Here is a 21,895-nt window from a genome sequence, read left to right on the forward strand (position 1 = left end):
TATGAATTTCATAAAATAATCTTTAGAGCTCTTGATATAATTGTTATCATAATTCTTTCATTGTTAGTTTATTCAAATATTAATCTCTTAACAGAAACATCTTAAATTTTATGTAAGAATTATTAATACACTAAATATTGTGTTTAACATTTATTTTTCAATTTTAATTTCAAGATTTTTGTTTTGCTATATTATTTGTGGAAATTAAAGGAGTTTCACAGCTAGTAACAAAATAAAACAAAATGTTAACCGTAATAGAACTTTAATGATCCTAATATCATATTAAAACACTAAAGTTTACTAAATGAAGCAAGGTATAATGTTTTTTAGGTACTAAGGTTCTTATCAATATTGGTTGCTTGTTCTATTGTTTCACATTTTGTTATTACTTAAATAGAAAATTATAATATAATATGATATTTTGTGTTCTTGGTTTGGATGAGTCTTTATTATTTGTATTTAATTTGCAGTGTCGACGTCAATTTGCAGTGTCCCATGAAGCTGCAGACATGGAAGACATTAGAAGAACTGAACTTCTTTTATTTTAAGTGTTAGTAAAAACTTGGCTACAATTCAACAGTGTATGTATATTTAATAATCAAATTTTTTTTAAAAAAAAACATATATTATGACATACTAAACAATATACGTCATCATACGTTGATCACATATTATAAGTACAACAAAAATATCGCATATTATAACGTACAAAAACTTTTATGTCATAATACCTTTCGCTTAACGGACTTCAGAAACTTTTCCACTAGTGTAAATGAGGCAATGTATAATGTTTTCTAAGTACCAAGTTCTTATTAATATTGGTTGCTTATTCTATTGTCTCACATTTTGTTATTACTTAAATAGAAAATTCTAGTATAATCTGATATTAATTTGTAGTGACATTAAAAGGAATTGACCTTATTTTATTTTAAGTGTCAGTAGAAACGTGACATCATGTTCTTAACCATGCTAAATTATACTTTTATATATATAAAAGAGTATGATGAATAAATAAAAGTGTAAGTGGAAAATATGTTTGTTTTTTTTAATTAAAGAATGTTTTTCTTTAAGTAAAAATGTATTAATAATAATCACACAGTTAAAAAGAAACAAATACCTGTTCTAAAGTTTAAAGAACGATTTAAAAATTTATATCGTTTTTGAAAAATATAAGAAGACAAACCTTAAATATCAATAGACAAATATTATATTATAGATTTGTAAGAAAAAGAGAAGGGAGGTGCGTTTTTTTTTTCTTTTGTTTTTTTTTAAATTTCATTATCTATTAAATGACCATAAAAAACATGGTAATTTTGTACGAGGAATTGAGGAAGAGGTCCCGTTCTTCCTGGGCCAAACTTATCTGGTGAGGAAGAGGGCGTTGCTCCACCACCACCTCTTGCTCCCTCCACCATCCCATTTCTGTTTTACTCCTCTCTCTACCACTTATTCCTGTTTTACCCCTCTCTCCACCTCTCAAAAAAAGTTCAAGGTTCATTTGTTTCCTTGGATATGCCAGCGGTTGGATGCCATAGGTTGCGTGGAATTGGACCTATTCTTATCCTTTATACGCAGTTTTTTCATGCAAATATTTTTTTGTTAATAAGAAATTGTTTCTTTTTTTCCAGAACATACTCATCAAACATATTCTTACAGGACTAGAAAGTTGTTAAACCTTAACAATGGCAGATAATTTTTCAGTACGCCAACTATAGATACATTCGGAAGAAAGCAAGAAGGGATGATGCTGATTACGAAAACTACAAGGAAGCTAGCAAAAGTTTCGTGTCTTGATATGCCAAACTGTAACAAAACATGTTAATCTTCCCAAAACTGAAACCATCGTATCACACTTCAATTCCTCCATAACATTTAGCTATTAGTAAAGGCGTGGTTAGAATATTGAAGTGGCCTCATTGGAAACGTGTCAATTTTCACGTTAAAATGTGCTATAGGAAGCTGTCAAAGTTATCAATATGTCTATGAATTATGAATCGTTCCCGTTCTTACACCAGCTACCAAATTTATGAACTATTAACCACCCACGATATTATACTGTTCCACCTTTTGTTCACCAAATCTGATGAGTGGGTGGGGTTGGAAATATGGAAAGAGAGAAAGTGAGACTTGGGAGAGTTGGGATGGAACTGGGAGAGTGAAAATAGGTAGGAATTTAAAGTTTCATATTAAAATATATAAATAGGATTAAAAGTAAAAAAAAAAAGCTACTTTTATAATTAAAAAAAATTAAAGAGTTAAGGAGGTGGAGGGAGAAGGGTGATGGTGGAGGGATCAACTCCCAAAACCCAATTGGATGCGACCAAAGTCCAATTACACTCATCCAGTTCTGAAAAGGGTGGTTTACTTTCAGCACCTTCCCAGTTTGTTCTCGGACCTCCTCAAAATTTCAAAATAACCATTTTATCTTCTATAAAATTGATTTATAAAAACGTCAGCAGTAAAACATGACTTGTAAATACAATTATTTAAATATGAACTGAGAAAATATTTTATGCAATTAACTTTGATTAATCGGATACTATGAGCTCATTTTTTATTCGTCCAGAACTTTATTCATGAATATCATCAGCAAGGATAAAAAACACACCATCCTCAATTCTTGTTCACACTAACCAAATGTTGTATATAAGGGATTCATCACCTCAAACAATAAAAAACATTCTCATTGTACTGCAAGCATAACCAATTAAGCATATAATTAATATCGACAGAAACTAAATCAAAAATCCCTCCAACAAAAAGGATGCTTAAACTTATCGTCCTCCTATCTCGAGGCACCTAATTTTTTTGCCACAGCATAAAAAAAAGAATAAAAGGAAAATCAAACCAAGCGGAACCTACAACGTTCAAATGCCATCCATCGCCAACTGCATAAAAAGTCTGGCTTCCAACGACCTAACGGGGAAACATATAACATACTCAACTTACAAATCCATTCATTAACTAGATATACCTATTAAAAACCCAAAGCATCAAATATCCAACAAGTCAACCAAGCTTGACGGAAATATGGCACAGAACTGGGAGTATTAAGAGCTTCATGACCCATCTTAGAAGCACTTCCGGTGAACTATAGCTGGCCCAGATTCATCATATTCACCCTTGGAGATCCACATCTGCATACATAAGAGAATAAAATAAACACCCAATACTTCCATAAACAAATCCGTTTTATAGGTAATTTGCAGGGTACAAACCTGTTGGAAGGTACTTAGTGATGCCAAGATAGAACCACCAATCCAGACACTGTACTTCCTCTCGGGAGGTGCAACCACCTTGATTTTCATGCTGCTTGGTGCTAGAGCACTGATTTCCTTGCTCATACGATCAGCAATTCCGGGAAACATAGTAGACCCTCCACTAAGCACAATGTTTCCATACAGATCCTTCCTAATATCAACATCACATTTCATGATGGAGCTGTATGTCGTTTCATGAATTCCAGTAGCTTCCATACCAATTAAAGAAGGCTGGAACAGTACTTCAGGGCAACGGAATCTCTCAGAACCAATTGTAATGACCTGTCCATCGGGCAATTCATAGCTCTTCTCTACTGCAGAACTACTCTTGGTAGTCTCCAATTCTTGTTCAAAATCAAGGGCCACATATGCCAATTTCTCCTTCACATCACGGACAATTTCCTTTTCGGCAGAGGTGCTGAAGGAGTATCCTCTCTCAGTAAGAATTTTCACCAAGTACTCCGTTAAGTCACGGCCAGCAAGATCCAACCGAAGAATTGCGTGAGGAAGAGCATAACCTTCATATATGGGCACCGTGTGACTCACACCATCACCAGAATCAAGCACAATACCTGATTAAAACAAACATAGCAACACAAACGGATAAGGAAATAATGCTGGTCACAAGCAATTAATGTAGAAATGCAGGAATTTCCCACCCGTGTACATGTGGAATAGTGCTGCTGTATATAATTTAACTAGGCTAAAACTATGAACAAAATCAATTCACGAAGAACATCATAGGCTAAAACTATGAACAAAGTTTCCAACTTTTGTGCCACATATAACCTTGGATAGTGTATCCTATTCTCAAAACAGAACTTACCGACTTACAGCAATTATGATAAGTTGATTGCATCCAATTGAAGTCTCATGATAACAGTATAGTAAATAGTAAATCAAAGATAAATCAGAGAAACAAACCTGTAGTACGTCCACTGGCATACAGAGACAAGACAGCCTGAATTGCCACATACATAGCAGGCACATTAAAAGTCTCAAACATAATTTGGGTCATCTTCTCTCGGTTGGCCTTGGGATTGAGTGGTGCCTCAGTAAGAAGTACGGGGTGTTCTTCAGGGGCAACTCGAAGCTCGTTGTAAAATGTGTGATGCCAAATCTTCTCCATATCATCCCAGTTGCTGACTATGCCATGCTCTATAGGATACTTCAAGGTGAGTATACCCCTTTTTGATTGGGCTTCATCACCCACGTAGGCATCCTTCTGACCCATCCCAACCATTACACCAGTGTGGCGCGGTCGACCAATAATACTGGGGAACACAGCCCTGGGAGCATCATCACCTGCAAAACCAGCCTGCAAAACATTGAAGAAAATATAATTAGTATTATACCAAGGAAAAAACTAAGCAAGCACAAAATAAGCCATCTTTAAAATAGCAGAAGAAGCAGTCATTAATAGGCAATACAAAACATAGTCTGACCTTGACCATTCCAGTTCCATTATCAACAACAAGAGGTTGAATGTCCTCCCCATCAGCCATCTTTTAAAACCTGTAGCAGAGATCGGGAAAGATGTTGTTTATGGGGGAAAATAATAAAACCAAACAAAAAGAATGTGCAACAGATAAAACTTGAACTACTAGAGAGGGCCTTTCGTTATCACTCAATTATGTAAAAATACATCAACCACTAGTCACAATGGTTTCATTTTTTGTTCAAACCAGAAAAGAAACATGTAATCCCATCCTTTTCAAGCAAATGCAGAGAAAATCATCAACAGACACGAAAGATCAGAAGCAAGCATACCCAGCAGCGACCTTAGTTATAGGTGACGGGTGCCATATGTATAATTAGATTTATCACTAATAAGGTTTTTTAAGAACTTCAAATATTCTTTAAATTATTTATTCCTTGATTATTAGTAAATGTAAATCATTGAAAGATGTAAAAAGTAATAACTAACTTATATTTAATCATTGAAAAAAAAAGATAATATTTAGTTATTTTCGATTTATATTATTAATTGACATCTTTTTAACTCTAGTTTCCATATGCATGGACAGGGCAAGTTCAACAAGGCATCAGCTGCACTGTAGCATTCTCTGTATACATGTTCCCAGGAAGAAAATCCACTAGAGATGCTAATTTCAGGATGTTTTGAACTAAAGGGAGAATCGGGTGAAGGGAAGAGCACCCTATGGTGAGAAGGTTCCAAATGCAGCAACTTGAAACCACAATCTCTATTCCAAGGTAAATACTCAAAGTTCAGCATGGGTACTGGAAGGATCCCGATAGCAACCGAGGAACCAGCCAAGTACTCCCAAGATGGTTTTTAATACAACCCCTCAAGAAGCTCTCTGATCAACAGATGAAAAATGCACCATCACTATTAATCTTAAACTAGCTCGGTTAGGCAAATTTGAAAACAAGGAATGAGGATCATTAGCAGAAAGATTTTGCGAAGGACAGGATAAAAAGTATGCATAAGTTCAATGTCTTGAAAACTTCTGGCCTTTTAACAAAAATAACTGAATTGATTTCTCACTTTGCATTAGAATATTTCTCCAAATAAAATCTATAGTTCCACCAAAATGGACAGTACATTTTTTCTGAGTATGGTTGTTCGGAAGGAGATCTGAAACAAGCCACTTGTGAGTAGGAAGGCAAGAAAAAGACAGACTATGCCTGCCATTCAATAATATCATCAATAGTGCCTTCGTAGGAGAACATTCCCTAAAGGTATGAATAATGGTCTGACTGCTAGCTTTGCAAACAGGACATGGGTCCGAATTTCTTATTCCTCTTCCCGTCAGGAGTTAAATGGTAGGGATTATACCATTACATATTTACCAGGGAAGGCAACAAACTCTTTCTGGGCCACAATGACAAATAGGTGAAAATCGGATAACTGTGGTTCTGAACAAGATCATACTCTTGCACGCATTTTCGAGTTTGAAAAACTTTTTTTCCCATTTTCCGTTACATATTTATTCTTATGATTAATTTGGTGACACTTTCTAAACATTACCCGTTTAATTAATTAATTGTCTTTTTCTAATATAAAACTGTCTTTTATTTTGAATCCATTTTTTTCACAACTTTTATATATTCAGTATGGGGTAAGAGGGATTAAAATTACCTGTCTCCATTATGTATTTTCTTCCCTTTTCCTTCAATAATATTTTGAATTTGTATTCTCTGATGGTTATTAGTGTTGTTCCTCTATTGCTGTTACAAAATACATTGATTTTGATATTTTAAAACATATTGAAAACTTTTTTAATATATCAAAATCAGTGTATTGTGAATATAGAACAGCAGGATAACAACATACAAAACTGAGGACAGAATTTGAACTAATGTTTTATTGTTAAGTCAATAAATATAGCACACGAACATTAAATTAAATTAACAGTTTTAATTGACGACATGACAATAAATTATTAGAGGGACAAATAAGACACATAAAATGGGATCAGCTGATTCGAATTTTAATCCCTTATATAAGAAAAATTATGCAATATGACTCAAATTAGAGGATTCCTTTTGTGAGCATTTTGCACACATTTTTAAAGTACAAATTTCTCTTTAATTTTAGAAAAAATGTTATTTCCTTAAATTCATTAAAAAAAATTGGTGTATTTTCATACAACTTTTTTAATAAAGACAGGATGTTTCTTACAATGTTTCACAAAAAAATTAAGGATAACTTTCCAACATTTTTTTATTGATTAGTACACAAGGGAACAAAATCATAATATATTAATAGCATCATTATTAAGTTAAAAACATATAATTAAAAAAATAAATATTTAAACAATGTCATTAAATGCTTACAATCAATTCTAAGGGAGCACATTATCAAAATATATTGAATTCCTGTAATATAATTTTAATTATTTCGCACTCCAAATTTTGATTTCGATCTCAAGTTTGCCTCTGCACACCCTGAACTAAACGCGTACAATAAAAACCGAACACTGATATACAATTAACAAGCTAAGCAGCAATAGCATCTTCTAATTTGATCACCCATTTATCGCATATAAACAAACCGATGCATCAGAAAGCATATATCAGCAAAATTAAGTAATAACTGAACCCTACACACACAAGAAGATGCAGCGGAGAAGTAGATCCAGATCAGCAACAGAAAACAAACCCGTAAAAATTTTCGATCCAGGAACACAACAGAAGTTTGCCGATCCAGTAAGAAAAGAGCATGTAAATACAAAAGAAAAAAAAAACATCCAAAAAATTACTTGAATGCACGAATTCCGGAAATTATGATCAGAACACACCTTCCGCGAATGAAGTGTGGTTTCCCGGCGAAGTGGTTCGGTGGTGTAGCACCAGCAGAAGCAGTAGCAACAGGGGAAGAGTTTCGCGAATGAATGTCAGAGAGAGAAGAAGCTTTCTATTCAATGAGGATAGCTAAATGACTTTGAAATGAAACTTAAATGAAATGAACTTTCCACTTCAGATTATACCCATAAAAGGGAAGAATAAAAATATGCCATACTATTGTCTTGTAGAAAATGTTTTGAAAAAAAATGGACTATCTTTCTCTTTGGATCATCAGACACACAATTAAGAACTACAAAAATCACTTTTCAAAATTAAATAATTTGCAATTCCTGTGGCTCAATACCTATTATGGTAAATTACTTTATTTTAAATATGTGTTATGTATGGACTGATTTAAATTATATTTTTTGCATTTTAGTATATAATTAAAATTAAGTACTATTTATTGATTTTTAAATATTTAGTCTTATATTATATTTAATCACATTAAATTAATAATATTTATTATCTGTTTTTTAATTAAATTTTAACATTATATTTTATGCAATATAGAAAAAAAAATTTAATTAATTAAGATAGTTGTAAAGTTTATTATTTTCATGAGACGTATTTGCATCACTTATAATGTTAATGTTAACTTAATAAATCGTAACATTTATTTTGCAATGTATCTTATTCAGCCTTATTCGTAAATTTTATTTACATATATTGTTTTATTAACTAATATATTTAATTGTTGATTCTTAGTAGTAATAACTTCTAAATTTTCTCCTTAAATATCAATTAATCTACTATTTAGGAAAATAATTCACGTCAACACTACCAATAAATTTAACAAAATAAGAAATTTAATTTATGACAAATATATATATATATATATATATATATATATATATATATATATATATATATATATATATATATATATATATATATATATATATATGAACGCTTAAAATGAATTACATATTCAGGATTTAGACTATGATTTTTCAATCATATAAAACATTAAATACAGAAATCAAATCATTAATAATATATATATATATATATATATATATATATATAATTTAAACTAATACTTGAGAATTAGATGCTTACATTTAATCTTAATTAAAAATAAACCAATAATACATGAAAATAAAGAAGCAAACTAAAAGATTGTGAAAAATTAGAGAAAAAAATTATCTTTTCAAACTTTCTCAATTATTTCAATAAATTTCTTACATTTTTTCCACAATTTTTTTTATTAAAAATGTTTTTTCTTATTTTCAAAATTCCTATTTATATCTTATAATTTCATAAATATGGGAACTAGATTCTGACGATTTCACTAAAGAGATTAGTTTCATTCAGTGAATTATTTTTGCAAAACACATTTTAAACCAAAAAATGTTCATAACAAAAACCCAATTGGATGCGACCCAACAAAAACCCAATTGGATGCGACCCAAGTCCAACCACATTCATTCAGCTCTGAAAAGGGTCATTTAGTTTTTGAACCTTCACAATTTGTTAATAAACCTCCTCAAATTTTTAAAATAACCATTTTACCCTCTAAGAAGCACGATTCCAATGACAAATATGATGGTATGGTAACGGTAGTCAAACATTAGTCCTTTACTTGTAAATACAATTATTTAAATATGAACGGAGAGAAATTATTTTATGTAATTAACTTTGAAATATGCAATGATGAAAGATATTGTTTTTAATATTTAAATTATACTTTAAGCTTACTTTAATATATATATATATATATATAAACCTTTTTAAATTAATATGTACCATTCATTTATGAATTAAGAGAACTTATTTTATAACTTTTAAATATGCAATGATGAAAGACATGGTTTTTATTACTATTACACAACTTGGTTTAATAAACATAAATTTGAAATATATCATAGATAAAAGAAAAAGGAATTATTGTTACTATTACAAAAGTTTAATATCATACCATACAGTTATGGATTGAAACTTACAATCCAATAATTAAATCTAATGAATTCAATATCTAGAAAGAAGAATATAAGATGACTTCTTTATTTTCTTTTATTACACATAAACAAATATTATTTTTAAGCTTTCTTAAAGTTAATTAAACATTTTCTTTTAAATAGAATGTTTGGTGATTGTGATGGATAAGTTTAAATACTAAAATATTAATTGATAAATAAATAATGGATTAAACTCAGCTTAGGATAAAAAAAACTAAAATAAGTTAAATAAGATAAGTTAACCCATATGGCAAACAAATTCAAGTTATCTATACTATGAGCTCTTTTTATTCGTCCAGAACTGTATTCATGAATATCATCAGCAAGGATAAAGAACACATAATCCTCGATTCTTGTTCACACTAACCAAATGGTGTATACAAGGGATTCATCACCTCAAACAATAAAACACATTCTCATTGTACTGCAAACATAACCAATTAAGCATATAATTAATATCGACAGAAACTAAATCAAAAATCCCTCCAATAAAAAGGATGCTTAAACTTATCGTCCTCCTATCTCGAGGCACCTAATTTTTTTGCCACAGCATAAAAAAAGAATAAAAGGAAAATCAAACCAAGCAGAACCTACAACGTTCAAATGCCATCGCCAACTGCATAAAATGTCTGGCTTCCAACGACCTAACGGGGAAACATATAACATACTCAACTTACAAATCCATTCATTAACTAGATATACCTATTAAAAACCCAAAGCATCAAATATCCAACAAGTCAACCAAGCTTGACGGAAATATGGCACAGGACTGGGAGCATTAAGAGCTTCATGACCCATCTTAGAAGCACTTCCGGTGAACTATAGCTGGCCCAGATTCATCATATTCACCCTTGGAGATCCACATCTGCATACATAAGAGAATAAAATAAACACCCAATACTTCCATAAACAAATCTGTTTTATAGGTAATTTGCAGGGTACTAACCTGTTGGAAGGTACTTAGTGATGCCAAGATAGAACCACCAATCCAGACACTGTACTTCCTCTCGGGAGGTGCAACCACCTTGATTTTCATACTGCTTGGTGCTAGAGCACTGATTTCCTTGCTCATACGATCAGCAATTCCGGGAAACATAGTAGACCCTCCACTAAGCACAATGTTTCCATACAGATCCTTCCTAATATCAACATCACATTTCATGATGGAGCTGTATGTCGTTTCATGAATTCCAGTAGCTTCCATACCAATCAGAGAAGGCTGGAACAGTACTTCAGGGCAACGGAATCTCTCAGAACCAATTGTAATGACCTGTCCATCGGGCAATTCATAGCTCTTCTCTACTGCAGAACTACTCTTGGTAGTCTCCATTTCTTGTTCAAAATCAAGGGCCACATATGCCAATTTCTCCTTCACATCACGGACAATTTCCTTTTCGGCAGAGGTGCTGAAGGAGTATCCTCTCTCAGTAAGAATTTTCACCAAGTACTCCGTTAAGTCACGGCCAGCAAGATCCAACCGAAGAATTGCATGAGGAAGAGCGTATCCTTCATATATGGGCACCGTGTGGCTTACACCATCGCCAGAATCAAGCACAATACCTGTTTAATACAAACAAAATCAGAACTTAGCCAACTTACAGCATTTACTCAAATGATAAGTTGAATGAATCCAATTGAAGTCACATGATCACAACATAGTAAATAGTGAATCCAAGACCAATTGCAGAAACAAACCTGTAGTACGTCCACTGGCATACAGAGACAAGACAGCCTGAATTGCCACATACATGGCAGGCACATTGAAAGTCTCAAACATAATTTGGGTCATCTTCTCTCTGTTGGCCTTGGGATTGAGTGGTGCCTCAGTAAGAAGTACAGGGTGTTCTTCAGGGGCAACACGAAGCTCATTGTAAAACGTGTGATGCCAAATCTTCTCCATATCATCCCAGTTGCTGACTATGCCATGCTCTATGGGATACTTCAAGGTGAGTATACCTCGTTTTGATTGGGCTTCATCACCCACATAAGCATCCTTCTGACCCATTCCAACCATTACACCAGTATGGCGCGGGCGCCCAATAATACTGGGGAACACAGCTCTAGGAGCATCATCACCTGCAAAGCCAGCCTGCAAACATTGCAGAAAAGATTATATTAATCTGTACTCAGCACAAGAAGTACTGGTCAATTGCCAAAACAAAACATATCCTAACCTTGACCATTCCCGTTCCATTATCAACAACAAGAGGTTGAATGTCTTCGGCATCAGCCATCTTTTAAAACCTGTATCAAAACCTTGTTTAGGGAAAGAAATAACAAAGTCAAAGAAAAGAATAGGTAACAATTAAAAGTTTGAACGGGTAGAAAGATCTTTTCAATATCACTCAATTATAAAAAAAAAAAATACACTAACAAATACCCCCAATGATTTTATAACATAAACAGACCTAAAAGATCCGAAGCATGCATAGGAAAACATTTCCATGGACTCGTCCAGTAAAAACAAGAAACATAGACATATAATTATCAAGATAAGGAAGAATTTTATCTTTGAATTTGACAGCCTATAATCGCATGATAACTAACAGAAAATCAACACCAATAACAAAATTAAGCAAAACGAAACCTACACACAATATGCAGCAACTAAGTAGATCCAGGTGAGCAAGAGCAAACGAAGTAAAGTAAAAAATAAAAATCGATCCAGAAAACAAAAAAGAAGTTCGCGGATCCAGTACTAAAAAGCAGAACGGAAACACACAAATTCATCCAAAAATCACATGAAAACGCAAATCGGAGAAGTGTTAATCGAAACACACCTTGCACGATCGAAAAGCGTTTTGCAGAGGAAGTGGTTCGGATATGGAGCAAAGGCAGAAGCAGCTACAACAGTAGGGAAGTGTTTCGTGAGAAAGCGTAAAAGAAGAAGCTTTATATTCGATGAAAAGAGCTAAATGACTGTGAAATGAAATTCAAATGTAAATTAACTTTGGACATGGACTACGCTGTTTGGGGAGTGTTTGGATTTAGATAAACCTATCCCGAAGAAAAATATGCAGTGACATATTGAGAAAGAAAAATGGACTCTTTCGGACATCAAACAAGGAAAAAAACACGCCTTTTTTTTTCTTTTGAAACCTAATCATCATTCGAATTATTTAAAATTTTCTTAAAAATTCAACTAGATCGTTTTACATTATTAAATCGATTCAAAACTTAATAGATCGTTAAAAATAGAGATCGAAAATTGTATTAAATTATCGGTTTATCACATTAATAGTATATATCTAATCCCTTAAAACTATTTTGTTAAAAAATGTAATGAAATTATTGTTTTTTAAATGCATTTATTGTTACGAAGCAAGTGATTATTTTATTTTCTCTTACACTAAGCATATTATCATAATTAGTTTTACTACGTTTTTTACATTTCAAAAGTTTATGGCTTTGTTTGGTAAAATGATGTCGATAAATTGAGGTGATGTGTGTTAATTTATGTGACAAATTTTTAAATTGAAACTAAATGAAAATTTATGTAAAGACTTGAAAAATGAATCACTGTAAGCTTCACTGTAAGAATTAATTTTAATATAATATTGAAGCTGAGGCATAAGAAAACAGTGATTGAAAAAAACAATACCGAACCATTCCTTCTTTAAAAAGGAAACTAAAGGTATACCGAACCGTAGATACCGTAGGAATAAGTCTCAGCCGTCCATTTTGTGTGATGTTGATTTGGACGGTGTGTTTGGTCTTGTGCCACATCGGCATGGTGGCTACGATGGGCTTGTGGGCCCTACGAGTGCCGACCAATTCTTGAAAAGTTCTGGTGTGACCATGAAATCCACCATTGCTCATCGAACAATGATTCAACGTTTGCATGGAGTTATTCAAATCAAAATCAATTTGAAATTAAAAAAGGCGGATTTATTATGACTGCTCTAAAGAAAAATTGGATTAATGTGGTTTTAATTTAATATATTCAACAAAGGGGAATGAAATAGAAACCAAGAATTTTAAAAGGAGAAAAGAATGAGTAACGGCATTGACTGCATTCCAAGTCCAACATGGACAAAATTTCAGATGGAAGATCATAACAATTTGTTTACGTTTAATTCAGTTTTTTAAGATCCAATTTATTATCCGACCTTATAATTTTTTATTTGTGTATTGTATAATCGTTCTTTTTTTATTTGTACACTGTATGACAGTTTGATTAATTTTGGATCAGTGTAAAATATCACGATAACAAAATATGATTAGCATCAATTGAGTGATGATTAAAATATTTATAAATTTATATTTAAGTAAAAAATATGGATATATATTTATTAGACATTAATTAAATTTTGACTTAAGAATATATTTTTCAGATAACTTTCTAAATTAATTAACAGAAGAGTTTAAAAAACAAACATTGAACATGAAGACCTATAGAACGTGATAAATAGATAATGTTGACTCTCTAGTTGAATTGACTCTCTCAAAATTCTTATTATAATAAGAGAACCATGTTAAAATGTTTTGCTGCCAGATATTTTTGTTCATCTGACACATAATTTTGATTTTTTGTCTTCAACTTATTATTGAATATTTAGAAGTATTTTTTTGTGATCCTATATTATTTGATTTTGGTTTATACATTTAAATGAGTAGGGATTTTCATTCTATCACTAACTTTTCTTGGAAGCTTTTGAAATAACTAAATTTTTTATAGGAAGCTTTCAATTATTAAATAAAAAAATTCATGAAAATCAAACTAAATTCATATATAAAGCAAACTTCTAAAACGATAAGTTAGCCCACTTTAATCATAAAAATTTATACGTATTATAAAAAGGATAATGATACTTTAACAACATTTTTTGACAACATTCTAACATCATTTACGTGTCATTCTATGATTAGTTCAAAATTATTTCACAATCAATAATAATAATCATAAACATCAACATGGACCAATCACATAATAATACATAGATGATATTAAAATGTTATAAAAGAATGTTATCAAAGTATCATTGTCCTTATAAAAAATAGAGTAAAGAATACATCTCTTCATATAGGTAATTTTCCCTATGATGTTTGAGTGGCATTTTAATTCTATTGTATTTTTACTTTTAATGATGTATAATTTATATTTTCTTAATTTTTTAAACGTTTTAGTTTAATTTGATAGAGAAATTTTTTTTATTTGGAAATATTTATTTCATATTTTAATTAATAAAATAAATTTTCAAAATTAAAATAATATCAAATGTATTTTTAAAGGGTTCGACATATATTTTTAATAAATAAAGTTCACGTATACAAATTTAATAATCAAATTATCCAAGAAAAAAATCTAAAAAAAACTATATATTTATATAAAAAAATAAATGGTAAAAAATATAAATAAATTAATTCATTAATTAAATTATTAAAAATATCTGAAAATAAAAAGATGTAAAAATAGAAAAAAATAATTAAATTATTAAAAAGATATTGAAAAATAGAAAATGTATTTGTATAAAAATTTAAGTAAAACGTAAAATAAATAGAAGTGGAACTTGACATGTGTGCCTTTTTTTCATGTGTTTTTTAGATGAAATTGTGCTTTTTAAATGTTTTATAATCATTTAACTAAAGAATTTTTTAAATTTGTTTATACTTTTTAAACTTTTATATGAACATATTTATTTTAGATATATCTTTTAATAGTTTGATTAATCAACTAAAGTTATAATTATTATTTTTTACCTTTTAAAACATTTGACGTTGTTTTTATTTTTTGCATAAACTTTTTTTGAAAATTTTGATCATTAAAATTGTATATGTCAATGGAATATTTGAAAAGAAATATGATCTTATTTTAATATTCAAAATTTAATTTACTAATTTAATTATAAAATATATTTAAAATAACTTAACTAAATTGTAAGTTTATCGTAAATTTAAATATTTTTGATTGATTTTTTATTTCTTTCTGTTCACTCAGTATTCAAAATTCAATTAAGCTTTTATAATTTAACTTTTTTATAAATGTGATGTAATTGTTATCTTATTTATTTATTTTATTGTGTTAAGAATGTGAGGTCAGGTAAAATAATGTAGAGATATTATAATTAACATAAAGGATCAAGACTTATTGAAAACATGTTGTATAACAATGAGTCACTAACATTACTTATGTCAATATGATCAATGATAGTCCATTGATGTTATAAGCGGTAATAGAATGTGATGTTAGGTTCAATTCTTATGGAATCTTTAAGTAAAATCTCCATTAGGTTATTAGGTTTAACGTTAAAAATGTGTAGCAATTGAATAATTATGCCACAAAATTTTCATGATAACTTGAAACTGTTTGTTGTTAATCACATATATGTAGGTTTAACTGAAATAATAAAGGAAAAAAATATTCTTAAAATAGCCAATAAAAAATAGAGAGAACATTTTTAATCCCTGATTGTACCTAATAATTTTTTTGTTATAACAATTATATAATATGTTTTATATTTGTAACATCCCTAGGAATTATATAATATAAGACGTCATCAAGTATTATACGATAAAGCAGTTAGGACAAGTGATTAGGGTAATAGGATTACATTTATCCTTCCAAAAGAGATAGGAAATTAAAACTTGAATTACAAAAGTGTAGAGTATTTCAAAAGAATAGAAGTAGGTAAATCTATAAGCTCCTAGGTTACTCAACAGTATTGGTACCATCCAGCTCCTATTCCACAGATGCCTCATCTCCCTCTGCTCACATCCAAGTGGATGATCATCGCAAAAGAAAACACAGACAAAGAAGGCACAAACACAAACAAGCAAGGGTGAGCTAGTTATATAAAAATCATACAACCCATATCAATTTAACATTTATATAAGCATGTAACAATCAAGTATTTCAAGCATGCAAGGATCATAACACAATACAAACTAGGACCGAATGCATTATCCTGATACCAATGACCGACCACGTGATTTGACCATCCGGACTAGTATGAAATGTCAAGTTCCAGGGGTTTGTGCACCCAGGTGATGTAGTAACTGGAAAACCATCAGCTGCCACCCGAGGTTAGTCCGTTATAACTCACCCAAGAACCTATGGGCTAGGACCTCCTGCTATTCTCACCACATGACTCATCACTCTCTACTTGAGCATGGATGATCATTAGAATGTCAGGATAAACCCCATAAGGACACTCCGCCCATTCATACGGTCAATCACAACAACCACAAGGCACCATCATGTAACCTCCCTTGAGGATCATGGAATTACGTCCATCAACCATACTTATAATCAACCGTGACCCATATGAAACCATATACATATAACTTTTCACTTTTACATTGCATACAAACATACAAATAATCTCAACAATATACATTAACTCAATCATCACAAGTTATAAAAGTAATAGCTCCATAAATTTAATCTAAATTTCTCAATACCAGGATCTTTATAATTTATTTCCAATGTCTAAACTCCTATACAATATATGTTATAATAATATTAAGTGACGTAATACCCTTCAAGCATTTATAAAACACCAAAAATTAATTTAATATTACGTATATATAATATGTATATATATATATAGCCACTGCATGTACCAATTTACATATATAATATATAATATGTTACGTATATAATATGTTACATATATTTAATATATATACTATGTTACGTATATATAATATATATATTAATATGTTACGTATATAATATATATATATATATATATATATATATATTTATATATGGATCCTTACTTTGAATTCCAAATACACAGTGACTGATTTTCTAAAATTATAATTAAGTAGAAATTAACACATGATAACTTTATGCATCTACAATTAACTTCTTTTTATTTTATTTTCATCCTAGTAGAGATCTTTCTTTACCCAAATTGGTCACCGGAGAGGATCCAAATGTCTGAACACATCAAACTCACCTTCGATGCCAGCACATATGACTAGTCACAACTGACTGGACCAGGCCAGGGCTGCTCTATGATCAGGGATGTGCCAAAGGCTCTCAATAATTAACAATTAATTTATTTAAATTATCTACCTGTTCTCTTATGCTCTAAATCTGAAATGCCTAATTTTAATAATTTCACTCCCTCTCACAGCAACCTCAAACAGTACATGTACATCTATTTAATACACATATACATGCTATTACAAAACTCTTACTCCTGACCTTCCAACAAGATCAATTTCAGGCAACAAATTAAATTCATCACATCACAACATGCACAATTTCACAGTTTCAATTATAACACCCAATACAATAAAAGTCATAAAACAGTTTCACAAGAGCACATCAGTTCAACATTCATATGTATATATTTTTATAAAATAAATTCATACAAAAATAATTAGCTCCCCTTACCTTAAAGTTGAGCAGTCTAGCACACAACACAACTTTCAACAGTATCCTTACCCGGGAAGAACTTAAGCAGTGCCCTACAACCATCACATTGGTGATGAGAACAACCCTTAGAGCTCAAACTTGACAGGAATTGGAAAGAGGACAGTTCTAATTGCACAAAAGTAGTAGAACCATAAGCCCTAGATTTCAAAAATACTGGAGAAAAGAGGAAGCCACTTACCGGATGAAGAACGTAAAACCAATCGGATGGTTTTGAAGCTCTCTACGAGACGGTCGCTAGGGTACCACCTAACAGAACATGCAATGGCTAAATCAGTGTGGAGGCTAGAGAGAAGGCAGAAAAGAATTTGGGAAAAAGGGTTTTAGAGAGAGAAAATGTAAGATCCTTGAAAATATTTGTAAGTTAAATGCTAAAAAAAATGATGAATAGTAAATTGTGAATAGTAAATTGTGAATAGTAAAAAGTGAATAGTAAAAAAAAAAAATATTTGGAAAGGATAAGTGTTCCACGTAGCTTTGAGATCAGAATTCATCAAATTGCAAATAAAAAATTATTTTTGTAATAGTAAAATGAATAAAAAAATGAATAGTTAAAATGAATAGTAAATTTTTTTGCTATAAATAGCCAAGGAGGGGAGGTTGAAAATTTACACCAAAGAACTTAGAAAATTTTTGAGAGAAGAGAGTTGGAAGAATTTTGTAATTTCAAAGGGGATATTCTGGAAGTTTTCAGAGAGCGAGGAGATTAAGTCTGTAATAGAGGTAAGGGAAGCTAACTTTGAGTATTTCTTTTTGTATTATCTTGAGTCTTGAATATGCTATATTTTTCTTTTGTCTGATTTTAAATCTTGAATATGGAGTATTTTGTTTCTGTATGATCTTGAATTTTAAATGAGAGTATGCTTTTGTGTTAATATCCAAGTGTGATAGTTGTAAAATGTGATGTTGATTATGTTATGCCAATTGTATGTTATTAGTGGTTTATTTTTGTATTTTGGAAGGATTAGAAATTGTCTAACCGGCTCTGCCAGATTCAATTTCTTGTTTCCCCAAACATTTTATTGTTTTCCTTATTTATTTTTATTGTATTTTGGAAGGATTAGAAATTGTCTAACCGGCTCTGCCAGATTCAATTTCTTGTTTTCCCAAACATTTTATTGTTTTCCTTATTTATTTTTATTGTATTTTGGAAGGATTAGAAATTGTCTAACCGGCTCTGCCAGATTCAATTTCTTGATTCCCCAAACTTTTTATTTCCTTCCTTATTTATTTGTATTACATTTTTGGAAGGATTAGAAGTTGTCTAACCGGCTCTGCCAGATTCAACTTCTTGTTTCCCCAAACTATTTATTGCTTTACTTATTTATTTTATTGCATTTTTGGAAGGATTAGAAGTTGTCTAACCGGCTCTGCCAGATTCAACTTCTTATTTCCCCAGACATGTATTGTTCTAGTTATTTAATTATATTGTATTGTTGGATGGATTAGAAGTTGTCTAACTGGCTCTGCCAGATTCAACTTCTTGTTTCCCCATGAATTTTTATATTAAGATTATTTTTATGATTGTCAAATATTGTATTCTTATATGACCATTTATAGTAATGTTTTATTATTGTTAATTGTTTATAATTATCTTGTATGAATTCTATTATGGATGTTTATTGTGATGAATTTATTGAATGAGTTTGTTGGCTGAAATTGATCTTGTTGGAAGGTTTGGAATAAGGGTTCTGTAATAGCTTGTATATGGGTATTAAATAGATATACAGATACTGTTTGAGGTTGTTGTGAGAGGAAGTAAAATATTAAAATTAGGCATTTTAGATTTAGAGCATAAGAAAACAAGGTAGATAAATTAAATAAATAAATTGTTAATTATTGAGGGCCTCCCTTTGTTGGTAGGATAGAGGAACCTTAAAAACCTGAGTTGGCACATCCCTGATCATAGAGCAGCCCTGGCCTGGTCCAGTCAGTTGTGACTAGTCATATGTGCTGGCGTCGAAGGTGAGTTTGATGCGTTCAGACATCTGGATCCTCTCCGGTGACCAATTGGGGTAAAGAAAGATCTCTAATAGGATGAAAATAAAATAAAATAAGTCAATTGTAGATGCATAAAGTTATCATGGTAAAAACTTCATATATATTTTATTTATCGTTACATTGAGCTCAGACTATAATATGTAGTTGCTAAGATATGTTGAAATGTTTTGGATGATCTATGAATCTTTGATTGGTGAAAAAAATGTTGAGTTATACTCGTTATGGTCAAAATGAGTTTATAATATGAAGTATGATATCTGGCAATATGTTTAATTTATTGACACCAAAATAGGTTATTGTCAAATTATGATTAGAGAATGAACATGATTGAGTTATGTGGAGAAGAGGTTATGAATTGTTGATTTGATGAAATGTTGGAGTGGATAAGAGGGTATGAAATGTTGATTTGATGAAATGTTGGAGTGGATATAAGAAATCATTGCTTATGAAATGATGTTTCCTACGGGAAGTAGTATGTTCGGTTTATACCATGAGAGCTTGATATGAGCAAAGTAACACCTGAGGTTTATGAAAGCAGGCAGCAAGTGGTCTGACCATAAGGCTTTGACATAAATATGTGGTTCATAAGTTTATAGAAGCAGGCAGAGAGAGGTTGATAGTGGCATTTTTTACTATGAATTCAGTATTGAATTAGAGAAAATATCAACTCTTTCTCATCCTTTTTACCTTGTAAATCCTAGTTTTCATTTAGTTTAAGAAGTGGTTTCATCTTAAGATTTAATTAGATAAATTGATCATTTACCCCTTTATTTATACAAGTTAATTAGTTGGAAGAAGTCTCTGCATCAAATGAAGAGTGCTGGAACCAGAGAAAACAAGAAAACAGAAAAAAACAGCAAAAATATGAAGAACCAGAATCTGGAAAAAGTTAGCTGGAGCGCCCTTTTTCCATGGGCGCTGGAGCGGGCTCTGCACCAGGACTGGAGCTAGCTGGAGCGCCCCCTACAAAAGGGCGCTGGAGCGCCCTTTTTCCTGTTTTCGCGCGCTGGAGCGCGGTCTCAAGCGCGCCTGTTGCTGATTTGGCAGATTGGGTTTATTTAACCCCAAATTAGAAGGGCTTTGACATCTTTGGCATCCCAGACACGATTTCTCTCAATTGGAGCGTCCAGAGGCGAGCTAGGAGCTGTGGGAACAACCCTTCTTCATCCTTGGGTCCTCCTCCTTCTTCCATTTCCACCATTGTTGTAAGCTCAAGCTCTCCATTCATGGAGAGCTAGTTTCATTATTGTTGGGGATTGATGTAATCACGGATCTCTTATGTAAATTAAAGTTGTTTTGAATGATTATATGCCTCTTTCATTGATTGTTAGTGTTTAATTCCTCTACTTAAAGCTTGTATGAGTAATTTAACCATATCATGATTTTAGGGTTTGCTTGATATTGGGAAATATTGGGTGAATCTAGAACTGGATTAAACACCTAAAGGAAATTGTATCTAGGAATAGAACTAGGACCTTTGGTTGTCTTGAATCTCAATTCTTAAAGCGGATGAACTTGTTAGGTTTTCCAAGGGATTGGAGTTTAAGAAGTAAGTCTAGGATCTCTCTACCAAGGGATTGGGTTTGAGTAAATTAGAAGATTGACATTGGCTAATTAATGAAGAGGAAGTGATTTTCTATACATAAGAGTGAAGTAGGTGAAATCATCCCCCAACAATATCATTCCATAGCATTTCTAATCTTTCCATTCCTAAGTGTTTGCGTTATCAAAGATCACTTTTACACTTTATGTTTTATCTTTAATTCAATTGCATGAAAACCACAAAAACATGAAATCATTCTTTAGTCTAAATTAGTTAGATATTATACGATTGTCTAGGACACGAGTCTCTTGGGAAACGATATCCGGTCTTACCGGTTTTATTACTTGAACGATTTGGTACACTTGCCAAAGTCTCAACAAGTTTTTGGCGCCGCTGCCGGGGACCCGTGTTAAACTAGACTTTTGTGTGATCT

General features: G+C 31.4%; 2 protein-coding genes across 4 annotated transcripts; both read right to left on the minus strand.

Moving 5' to 3' along the window:
• Positions 1–2,692: 2,692 nt before the first annotated feature.
• LOC108323712 (actin-7-like) lies at positions 2,693–7,816 on the minus strand. 2 transcript variants are annotated; one of them, XM_052879095.1, is made up of 5 exons: positions 7,526–7,816; positions 4,706–4,775; positions 4,185–4,578; positions 3,219–3,832; positions 2,693–3,137 (listed from the first exon to the last, which is right to left on the minus strand). In XM_052879095.1, exons 2-5 carry the CDS (start codon positions 4,763–4,765, stop codon positions 3,072–3,074), a joined length of 1,134 nt encoding a protein of 377 aa, XP_052735055.1. In that variant the 5' UTR covers positions 4,766–4,775; positions 7,526–7,816; the 3' UTR covers positions 2,693–3,071. The 2 variants fall into 2 exon arrangements, with proteins under 2 accessions (XP_052735055.1, XP_052735056.1); XM_052879096.1 differs by having other exon boundaries at positions 7,487–7,680.
• A 2,185-nt stretch (positions 7,817–10,001) lies between these two features.
• On the minus strand, positions 10,002–12,556 carry LOC108341772 (actin-101). Of its 2 annotated transcripts, none has more exons than XM_052879097.1 (5): positions 12,313–12,556; positions 11,707–11,788; positions 11,228–11,621; positions 10,479–11,092; positions 10,002–10,397 (listed from the first exon to the last, which is right to left on the minus strand). In XM_052879097.1, the coding sequence occupies exons 2-5, from the start codon at positions 11,764–11,766 to the stop codon at positions 10,332–10,334; spliced, it is 1,134 nt and encodes a 377-aa protein (XP_052735057.1). In that variant the 5' UTR covers positions 11,767–11,788; positions 12,313–12,556; the 3' UTR covers positions 10,002–10,331. The 2 variants fall into 2 exon arrangements, with proteins under 2 accessions (XP_052735057.1, XP_052735058.1); XM_052879098.1 differs by having other exon boundaries at positions 11,707–11,776; positions 12,313–12,506.
• Positions 12,557–21,895: the final 9,339 nt, after the last annotated feature.

Source organism: Vigna angularis, chromosome 6 (genome assembly GCF_016808095.1).
Source record: "Vigna angularis cultivar LongXiaoDou No.4 chromosome 6, ASM1680809v1, whole genome shotgun sequence".
Taxonomy (NCBI): domain Eukaryota; kingdom Viridiplantae; phylum Streptophyta; class Magnoliopsida; order Fabales; family Fabaceae; genus Vigna; species Vigna angularis.